The sequence below is a fragment of the Micromesistius poutassou genome, assembly GCF_964030765.1.
Source record: "Micromesistius poutassou genome assembly, chromosome: 7".
NCBI lineage: Eukaryota > Metazoa > Chordata > Actinopteri > Gadiformes > Gadidae > Micromesistius > Micromesistius poutassou.
Window position 1 is genome coordinate 6,282,999 of NC_140277.1, and position 10,834 is coordinate 6,293,832.

The following is a 10,834-nucleotide window of genomic DNA, read 5'->3' on the forward strand; positions in this document are numbered from 1 at the left end:
ACACACAGACTTACCCGGACTCCCTGCGGTATGCAGATAAAAGTCACATTCAACATCATACATTAGCCAACGTCTTCAAGGTCTGTGGACTTTTGTGTTTACTTGTGTTTGTTTATTCACATCTGTACGTTTGTATGAGTGTGTATATATGTGCGGGTCTCTATATGAGTGTGTGTGTGTGTGTGTGCGTGGGTGTGTGTGCGTGGGTTATTCTCCCTGTGAGTGGGTGGGGTCGCATGCATCCCCACAGAAGGTACTGTTGTTGTCAGCAATGCTTCAGGTTCACCCACCTCCCCCTCGCCAGTCGACACCCCACCCAACCCCACCCACCCCCGATACTCCACTGAGATTGATCAATAGACCCCAATCAATGTGTGAGCCGGGCGTCAGCATTGGTATCGGACGAACGCAGTGAAGGGTCCACAAAAGGAGGGCTTTAGGAGGAGGCCTAAAGTGGGAGTCAAGGTTGCATGGACAACCTACAGATGAAGATGCTCAATGGATCGATGCGGGAGGCCTCAGTCAAGTGGCCTTCATGTTAGCAGACGTCAGGTGTAGTCTATTGGGCCGCCGCATGAAAGATGAGCCTGTGTGCTCGGGCGTAATGGAAGAGCATTGATTCAGCCCACGTTTGTGCATCCATTGGTCGTGGGGTGGGGGGTACGGTAGCAGGGGGGGAGGACACAGGGTGTCATTGATTCATGACCACCGTGACAGACGTTTTTTAAGTGTGTGCTGCCGCTTGTGCGTCCCCCCCTCCCCTGTCATGATGAGTCTGGGCTCCCCCATGACGAATAACGATTAGATTAGTCTTTGTTCCAAATACTTAACATCTGCATTAGGATGCATGTCGAATCGTTCCTCTTTTGTTTCATGTATATGAACTCGCGTTGCGAGCAGGGCTAAGTTTGTAAGAGGGCAGCGCCATCTGCTGGCAGGTAATCGCAATGACAGGGGGTCTACCCGAGTCGAGACATATGATAGAACCATATGTTTAACTTGATGTAAAGTTCTCTTTAGTGACTGGTTTCGCTTGCCCGCTGTCCCAGGGCCATCGGAGCCAACCCGCTGTACTGCGACTGTCGCCTGCGCTGGTTGTCGGACTGGGTGAAGACGGGCTACAAGGAGCCCGGCATTGCCCGCTGTGCCGGTCCAAAGGAACTGGAAGGGAAGCTGCTGCTCACCACGCCAGCCAAGAAGTTTGAGTGCCACGGTAAGCAGGCCGGCTAGGGCATAAATGTCTTTTTGTGAGCAAGATGGCGTTTTTTTTTTCGTTTTTTTTATACATGCTTGCGATCTAAAGTGGGCTATAGTGTAACACTCTCGTTTCTGTGATGGCTTCAGGGGATGTGGATACCACCATCCGGGCCAAGTGCAACCCTTGCCTGTCCGACCCGTGTCTGAACCAGGGCATATGTCACAATGACCTGATGGAGATCTACAGGTGTAGCTGTCCTCCAGGCTTCAAGGTCAGAAAACCCCCCTATATGTAGCCTATAAACCCTCGTTCCTCTTACAAGTGAGCACAAACGTGTATTTCTCAGCCTTAGGTCAAGAGATGTGTCAGACGGTGTGACCCATACGTTCTCTTTGTGTGTTGTGCTGTGCAGGGCCGGAACTGCGAGACACCTCTGAACGCCTGTGTGAGTAACCCCTGCGCCAACGGAGGAACCTGCCAGCTCAAAGAGGGCGAGGAGGGGGCCTTCAGGTGAGCAACGCAACACTCATCTGACGCTTCTGATCAAAACCAAAACGCTTTTAAAGAGAGAAATATTGAGTTTGCTTCAGTGAGAGTTAAACATTCAGTGTGTGTGTGTGTGTGTGTGTGTGTGTTTATCTTCAGCTGTTCCTGCCCCCTGGGTTTCGAAGGCCCTGCGTGCAAAATTGACGTTGACGACTGTGAATACAGCGACTGCGAGAACGGAGCAACGTGCATTGACGGGGTCAACAACTACACCTGCTTCTGTCCTCCCTACTACGCAGGTAACACACACACACACACACACACACACACACACACAAACACACACACACACACGCCAGTCCTATTACTGTGTATGTACAGACCAGCAATGCCTGTACACACACAGTTCTGGTCTAACCTGCTCTGGGTCTGGGCAGGATAGTGCAAAGACGAGGGGCGGCCGAAAGGTACTGGGTTCGAGCCCCAATGGCTTACCCGTTTAGGCAGTCTTGAGATGCCGACAATGCAGATGCCGAACCCCCCCCTAGCTGCTCCTTAATGACTTAATGTATCTGAGTGTGCACTGTGAGTCAGTCCCTATGGGACGGAGCCGATCGTGTGCTGGACGAGCTCATGGTTGAATGTGATTGTTGCAGGGGACATGTGTGAGGAGATGGAGGACGTCTGCGCCCCCGGGCGGAGCCCCTGTAAACATCAGTCTACCTGCCTCATCACCTCGGCGGGGCCCAAGTGAGTGTGCACCACGTCCGCGTCCGACTGTGTATTGGAAAGGCGGTGTCAAAGTGGGGGACCCCCTATGGTGGGGCCACCTCGAGAAGCCGCTCGACGGGCCACATCGCCAGCCTAGTTGCCTAGCAACCAAGAATGAAATATAATTCCGTTTCAAACACATTCCCTCTCGTGGTTATGTAGATCGATGTAGCCAGTCATGTTCCAAACACAGGCCTGTTAATACAGAGAATCAATATGAATCAATCAAGCTAGAGAATCGGATCACTCATCAAACAAAGGCCTTCGTTCTGATACCACAGCAGGGTCCCAGTGAGTCTTACCGTCTCCCCCCCTCCGGTACCGTAGGTGTGTGTGTACTCCTGGCTACGTTGGCGACGACTGCAGCGTGGACTACGACGACTGCAACGAGCACCGCTGTCTGAACGGAGCCCAGTGCCTGGACGAGTTCAACGGCTACTCCTGCATCTGCCCCGACGGATACAGGTGAGGGCAAACCAAACGCTGGCCATTCATCTCTCAGCCACGTGTTTGGACGGGCATTGGGCCGTTATGACAGGGGAGGGAAGACACGTTAAATGGGTCAGGAAATGACATGTAGCGTATGACTGCTCGCTACAAGGCACGCATGGCTTGTAGCGTCAGTGGGTTTTGCCACCCAGCTAATAAATACCTTATTATCCTCCATCAGAAATGCAAACTCAATTTATCCCAACTTGAGAAGTCTTCAGCTGAAACCACCACCACGTGTCATTTTTATCTTCATTATCTTACCTTCCGTTTAAAGCGATACAGAGGTGGGCTCATCTTTGTTAGTTGTTTTTCTACCGTTATCAACGCTACCCACCGTCCATACCGGTCACTAAGCATCCCGCGCTGCCCCTTGCTCCAACCCCTGCAGCGGTCAGCTGTGCGAGGCGCCTCCGTCCCCGCGGTCCCTGTGCGAGCTGGCCGACTGCCAGAACGAGGCACCGTGCGTGGAGCGTGCCGGCCGCGCCCTCTGCCAGTGTCTGCCCGGCTTCGGCGGGCCGCGCTGCGAGAAGCTTGTCAGCGTCAACTTCATCGACAGGGACTCCTACCTCCTGCTGTCTGACCTCAAGAACTGGCCCCAGGCCAACATCACGCTGCAGGTGAGTACACACACCTGGGTGGCTTGGGTTGTTTGTGTGTGTGTGTGTGTGTGTTTGTGTGTGTACTGATGTGTGTGTTTGTGTGTTTTGTGTGGGTGGGTGTTTGTGTGTGTTTGTTTTGTGTGTGTGTGTGTGGGTGGGTGTGTCTGTGCATACAGGTATTGATTTCGACATAAACGAGCCATAGCCAATGTACTGTGCACATATGACATTGAAATAACATTGTCATGTGACAGGTATCTACGGCGGAGGAAAATGGCATCCTGCTGTACAACGGGGACAACGACCACATCGCCGTGGAGCTGTTCCAAGGTCATGTGAAGGTCAGCTACGACCCAGGCAGCCAGCCGGGACACGCTATCTACAGGTACGGTCAGGATCTCCGAGTAGGGGCCAGGAAATGTTTAGTGGTCGGTTAGGGTGTTAGGAAGGGAGCCGAAAGGTTCTGGGTTCAAACCCCAGGTTTTGCAGCCTAGAGTTAGGGTTAGGTTTACGCCCCTAGGGTTCCCCCAATAACCCTAACCCTCACACTAACCCAATCGTAGGCCTCCTTGCGTTAAATGCCTAAACCTAACCCCCACCTGCTCGTCAGTGACATGTAACTAGAGCCGCTGTGTGTTGCTCTGGAGAAAAACTTCTGCTAAATGATTAAACACCACCATCTGTCATTGTCACTGCCGTACAAATCCAATTGTTGTTTTCTCAACAATCTAACTGTTTATTGGGCTGCTCCCATTTGATTGTGTGATGGGACTGAAATCAAATACGTCATACGCTTGCCCATCTCCTCCTCCAGCACTGAAACCATCAACGACGGCCAGTTCCACACGGTGGAGCTGGTGACCTTTGAGCAGATGGTCAACCTGTCCATCGACGGGGGTCTCCCCACCACCATGGACAGCTTCCGGGCGGCGCGACCCCTCAACGGGGAGGCGCCGCTATACGTGGGGGGTAGGGGCCCTCTCCACAACACACCTTCCTCCTCTGCAGGCACTCTGAACTTAACTACACTCTACCCCCTTCCCCACTCGCCTTGTTACCACTGCAACCCAACCCTGATAACCACCACCCCCACCCCAGTCCCCCCCCCTCATCCCCATCCATGACTGTGTTTGTTAGAACCAACGTTAAACTAATTGATTAATCCAACACATAAAGGCAAAGCCTGATTACAAAATACCCACCAATCAACCAGATTTTGGTTTTTGGTTTTTGCTTAAATTACTTAAATTACCTATCGATGCAAACTGCACAGATGCCTCTAGTGGTTAAAGAGTGCCCCCTGGTGGCTTATATATGAACTGACAGACACAGTCCTCCACCTCAAACCTGTTTTGTATGCATGCCAGTGTGACTCCATGTATTATGTTGTTTGATGTGAAATATCACAGCCTGATTCTCCTGAGATAAAATAGACAGAAAAAACAACCTATGTAATATATATAAGTTTGGAAATAATTCAATATTCAATAAATCTGTTGACATCAGGAGGAGTTCAGACAACTGTGGTTTTGGTGATGTGACGTGACGTTGTGTGTTTGCTATAGTAACCATACACAACATCCATATACAACCCGTGTTCTTCCTGCTGTCCTCTCTTTCAACGATGTGGCCCAAATTGAACAACAATAATAATAATTATAACTTGATTCAGAATCAGATTTTCCCTGTTGGGAAACACATCCGCTTGAAAGCTCCTTCCTCCATTAAACCCATATCAGCCCTGTGTTTGTTGTCTGTCGCCCCGGCTCTCCGCCTCCCCCATCTCTAACAATCATCTCCTCCCCCCTCCTCTCTCTCCTCCCCCCCTCAGGGATGCCCGTGGAAGGGCACTCCGCAGCGTTCCGCCTCTGGCAGATCCAGAACGGCTCCAGTTTCCACGGCTGCATCCAGAACCTGTACATCAACAACGAGCTGCAGGACTTCACCAAGACCCAGATGAAGCCGGGCGTGGTGCCGGGCTGCGAGCCCTGCAGGAAGATCTACTGTCTGCACGGGATCTGCCAGCCCGACGGGGCCCAGGGGCCCGTGTGTCATTGCCAGCCTGGCTGGAGCGGCCCCCACTGCGACCAGGTCGCTGCTAACCCCTGCCAGGGTAGCAAGTAAGGAAACTTTTTTTCAAAATGTTATACGTGTGTTTTTCAGATCCTCCTTTAAAGGTGACATATTATACCATCAGGTGTGAGTGTGATTAGCCGTTACAAGCCGTTTTGAGCATCACAAGTGGGCATGTCCACCTAGATGTATGACGGATAGATGAGCAACGCTTGCTACTAGGGCTGGGTGATAAAACGATAACAATATGTCTTGATCCTTGCCAGGTGTGTCCATGGAAAGTGCATCCCTTCGGTCGGCCAAACGTATCACTGCGAATGCTCAGAAGGTTATCACGGCACCCTGTGCAACCAGCAGGGGGAGCTTTTCAACCCCTGCCGCCGCCTGGCCTGCAAGCATGGCCGCTGCCAGATCTCGGAGACGGGAGACGCCTACTGCCACTGTGAGAGCGGCTTCACCGGAGAGCTCTGCGATGCAGGTTGGTGTGGTTTCAGTTTTAGGCGTTGGTAGAGCTAAAAGGTCGGCGCAGGTTTTTCCCAAGCTAAAAGGTTCTGGTTTTACTCCACAAACATTTCCTCAGCCTAGGCAGCGCTGAGCAAAAATGCCTAACCGTTCCTGCTCCTGGAGCTGTATGTGTGTCAACTTGAAGTCGCTTCTAATGATTAAAAAGTAGTAGTAGCAAACTTTTTTGTTCCCTGACCGCATTTCTAGCTCTGAAAATGTTTGCTGCCCCAGCTTGCCTCTACTTCCACTGAAATAGTTTTTACCCGCTTAACATTTGCCGGTGGCATCAATGTCCTGGTCGACATAATCCCATCGCTCTTCTTCACACCTAGTAATTTGCTCTTGGCTGTGAAACATTAGGTCAGTTTGTTTGTATACAAGGGAGGTCTGACACCTTTTTTTTTTAAATAAAGAAATGTTTCCTTATCGCCTGTGACCCCAAATAGATACCAGGTGAACCCCGAGTGGGGGTCCCGACCCCAAGGTTGCGAGACACTGCCCCGCCCCAGTCCACAACATTAACTACACACCCACACACACACATACAACAAAGTTACAGTGTGCAGATTGGTTTGCCACAAATTGAATCAAGTCATATACATTGTACTGAATGACTGACTGACTGGCTGAAGTACTAACTAATCCCTCTCCCCACGCAGAGTCCGAGTGCCGAGGGGAGCCTATGCGGGACTTCTACCAGGTGCAGCGGGGCTACGCAATCTGCCAGACGACCCGCATGGTGTCCTGGGTGGAGTGCACCGGGGCCTGCGACGCCGGCGCCTGCTGCGCCAGCCAGCGGATGAAGCGCCGGAAATACACCTTTGAGTGCAGCGACGGCACCTCCTTCAGCGAGGAGGTGGAGAAGACCATCAAATGTGGCTGCGCTGGCTGCATGTAGCGGGTGCCACAGCTACCCGTCCCACCGTCCCCCCCCAGCCCCGATCCACCCTGCATCCGTCACCCCCACCACCACTGCTGCTGCCGCTGCTGCTGTTGGGTGGAAGATTGGAAGAAAAGGAAGGAGGAGGAGGAGAGTGGACTGGAGGAAAGAGAGGGATGGCAAGAGAGCGAGATAGAAAGTATAAAGAAGAATATATATAAAACCCTCTATCTATATATTATGGACAACGATGTTTGTAAAATAGGACATTCCCGTCCATGGTCCAAGGGTGCGAGGCCTACAGTAACACGGAGAGAAACACAACAACAACTTCTCAACGTCCAAAAAAAAGAAGAAAAAAAAATCACAGACAGCAACAGAAACCGTTCTTCAACGTTGCTCCCAAAGGATCCACAGATTTCCAAGGTGTTCAGTGAGGCGTCCCCTCCGATACCCCCAAACACCCCCAGTGTGAAACCCCCATCCATCCGTCCAGCCATCCATCCATCCATCCAGTCATCCATCCATCCATCCATCCATCCCCAGTTGTGTCAGGCCTGTGTCTGACCCACGGAGCCAGCAGTGTTCTCCATCTGAACTTTCATGAGGCAGCAAGGACATGGGGCACCAGGCTGGCAACCAATTGCAGGATGGCACAGATATGACCATAAACGGACACAAAGGTGAAGAGAGAGAGAGACAGAGACAGAGAGAGAGCGAGGGATGAATGGACTGAACAGAAGAGCTGGACTGCATGACTTGGTGAAGCTGGAGGTGGAGCTTGGCTGGGCCTCGCTGGACTGGGCTACCTGGATCAAGTTTCAGTACGTCGCTTTGAGGGTTGGTGTACAGATCTCTCTGGCCGGTCATTCATTCACACATTGCATATGTAGAGTTGAACAGGTAGGGTTTGAGCCGGCACATAATCCAGTTGGGATACACGTATATATACGGGCTTAGAGCGCCAGGTGTTTGGGAGTCACAGTTGTACTGTGAGCCACCTTGCATAGAGACTCCATAACTAGGACTAAGACTGCACTGACTAGCAGCACTGAGAACTACAGTCATAGACCCTCTCCAAAGTGCATGGACGGACACACACACACACACACACACACACACACACACACACACACACACACACACACACACACACACACACACACAGTCACAGTGCGCAGATTGGTTTGTCAGAAATTAAATCTACTCATATACACATCCATCAAGAGCGGGCAGTGCCCGGTGGTATTCAGTTTCCCAGCATGCATTGCCTCAGGGTTAGGATGATTTGCGTAATCTGCCCCCCTTACAAGCAGGAGGTAGTCTAGTCCGTCCCCCCGTCCCCGTCCCCCCGATGCCTGCAGTATTAAACTTGTGCAAACTGTTGCATGTGTGGAGATGAGTTTGACAATGAATATGTAGAGCTTCTTAATATCATGTAATTACAAAGCAAAAGATTGCAGATTTTGTTTTTTGTGTAATTTCTTATATTGATTTGTGTTACTTTTTGTTTTGTTCTGTGATGTAACCTAACTCCTTTAGCCCCACCACTTTATACAAAAATGCCTAACAGATTCTAATATATATACATATATATTTGTATTTCATTTTGGTATAGTATTTTTCTATGTTTAAGGAGTGAGTCTGTGTTTTTTGGAAGCTATGGAACTATTAATGGCATTATTTGGTTCCATGGTGTTTTTATATGTTAATTTCATTTCCTCAAACAAGCTAATTAGTAATCGGCCAAAATAAATAAGTAAACACAATTGGTTGGCCTTGTTGTGTAGGAGGCAGTATTGATTTAGAAACATGTTTAATATTGTATATGTTGTCTTCCATGTGAATATTACATCTAATTCCGTGAGAGTCTGTTTTTTATTTTATTTATTTCATCTAAAGGCTCTTTCCTGTAGAAAGTAAAAGGCATTCATGTTGCTGACTTTCAGATATTTTCAAAAAAGTTAAAAAGAAAAAAAGTTAAAAGGAAAACAAAACAAAGATAATTTTGCAAAAAAAACAGGATAAAATGTAAGGTATTTGTAACTTACTACAGTGTTTCACCTTGTCTGGCTAAGACATTCCTTGTTTGCTGCTAAGGCAGAGCTATAAATAAAGGTAGAAGTGGCCCCATTTCCATGATTTGTATTTCCACAGGAAATTCCATAACTCACGTGAAAACAGACTTTATAGGCTCCAGATTGTTTTGATTGTTGTTTTTTTTATTTTTGTTTTGCTTATTATTTGGGTTGCATTTCTATCATTTCAACTTTTAAAACTGTGGCATTTTTGTTTGACAGAATTCAACTGATCATAAGCTTTCATCAAGCCAGTAGAAATAAGATGGACAATGAGTTGGCCACGTGGACATTGATCAAGGATTCGGTTTGTCATCCGATAAATGTTTAAAAAACTTGTAACCAACTACTGAGAGGTTAGGAGGCTCTGTCCGTTGGTATTTCTATCAACATTACCTGGCTACAGGATACAAAATTAAAGAAGATGTGTGCCATTTTAAAAGTGAACAAAACAGTAAGTTACACCTGAATGTATAAATATGTATAAATATGACCTATGCTTATTCATAAAGTGGTTAAACTATTAGCTGTTTAGTTTCCAATGTAAGATACATCCATTGCAATTTATTCTGTACGTTGGCGGTTCATCATCAGGATAGCATAGACACGGTCATGAAAGTCGCCGGTCTAAATGTCAAATCTCTTCCTAAAGTGTGAAAAGCTTACAGATCTGAACCAATTCAAGGTCTTTCCTAAGTGTCCACTCCAGAAAGCTTCGCTCCATAACCTCTTCCAAAATGTCTGCTTGCTTTTACACTAGGTTATGTGACGCCGGTGGTGTACAGTAGGCCTAGCTTCAGAGAAGATCTTGTGAAGGATACTGGTTGAGCATTCACCGTCGTCCTCAGATTGTGTACATCTTTCAAAGGAATAAGGTCCACGTTTTGTTGGATGTGGCTTTATCCTTTGTGTCTCCTCCCCCCCACCCCTACTCTTCCTGTTACACTGAGATCTACTGCTGAGAGTAGAAATCTGTCCACCGTTGGTGGACATCTTAGTGGTACTTGTGCTATGTTGAGATGTAATTCAGTTTTCAGGTCAGGCGACCGGAAGCTCCAAGTTTATATCTTCCATCTTAGGGAACTGTATTTGTCAATGATAATAAAAAAGAAAGGCACAATGTATCTTGTATTGAACTGGTGCGAAAGAGAAGATATTTTATCTGGTTGGGCGCCACCCTGCAGATCAAGTGTTTTTTTTTTTTTGTATAATGGTGGAATTGAACTGAAAAACTCCCAATAATGCTGAATGTATGTAGTGCCACCAACAAATGTTTACCAAATCCCCACTCTTTTCATTCATTAAACTTTAATGTGTGTGCTTTTAAATGCGTTGTCGTTTTCCTCATGAAGTGTTTTGTGTATGTTGGGTGTGGAATAGTCCTACAATAACTTCATTGCTTAACAAGTATCATGTAAAGCACTGAATAAATTACAATCATTTAGAATTGAGGCACACAGCAGTCATTAGGATTGTTATCCATATATATATTTATCCCCCCAAAAAAATCACAAATTAAATTTTCAAAATAAACCTTTTATCAGTTTAAAATAATGTGTTTTTTTTAAATAAAGAATTTACATTTACATCTATATTAAATATCTAAAAAATTATAAATGTGTAAAAAAATAAAACTCATTCAACGAAAATAAATGTTCGTAGGCCTATAATTATTATTTTGGGGTAAATTGAAATTACTTTTTGGAACATTAAAAAATATATTTGGGGGCGGTATCTAATTTCTTTGGGGGTA

The 10,834-nt window shown here is 47.6% G+C and overlaps 1 protein-coding gene across 1 annotated transcript in view; it reads left to right on the plus strand.

Moving 5' to 3' along the window:
* Positions 1-10,336, plus strand: part of slit1a (slit homolog 1a) — a 101,423-nt gene extending 91,087 nt beyond the window's left edge. Inside the window, exons 24-35 of the mRNA XM_084470172.1 lie at positions 1,050-1,213; positions 1,345-1,469; positions 1,611-1,708; positions 1,844-1,983; positions 2,341-2,434; positions 2,783-2,920; positions 3,336-3,564; positions 3,801-3,931; positions 4,361-4,515; positions 5,378-5,666; positions 5,886-6,097; positions 6,783-10,336. Coding sequence (XP_084326298.1) covers positions 1,050-1,213; positions 1,345-1,469; positions 1,611-1,708; positions 1,844-1,983; positions 2,341-2,434; positions 2,783-2,920; positions 3,336-3,564; positions 3,801-3,931; positions 4,361-4,515; positions 5,378-5,666; positions 5,886-6,097; positions 6,783-7,021 — 2,014 coding nt within the window. The 3' untranslated portion in view covers positions 7,022-10,336. The remainder of the gene's footprint in view (positions 1-1,049; positions 1,214-1,344; positions 1,470-1,610; positions 1,709-1,843; positions 1,984-2,340; positions 2,435-2,782; positions 2,921-3,335; positions 3,565-3,800; positions 3,932-4,360; positions 4,516-5,377; positions 5,667-5,885; positions 6,098-6,782) is intronic.
* The last annotated feature ends 498 nt before the right edge of the window (positions 10,337-10,834 follow it).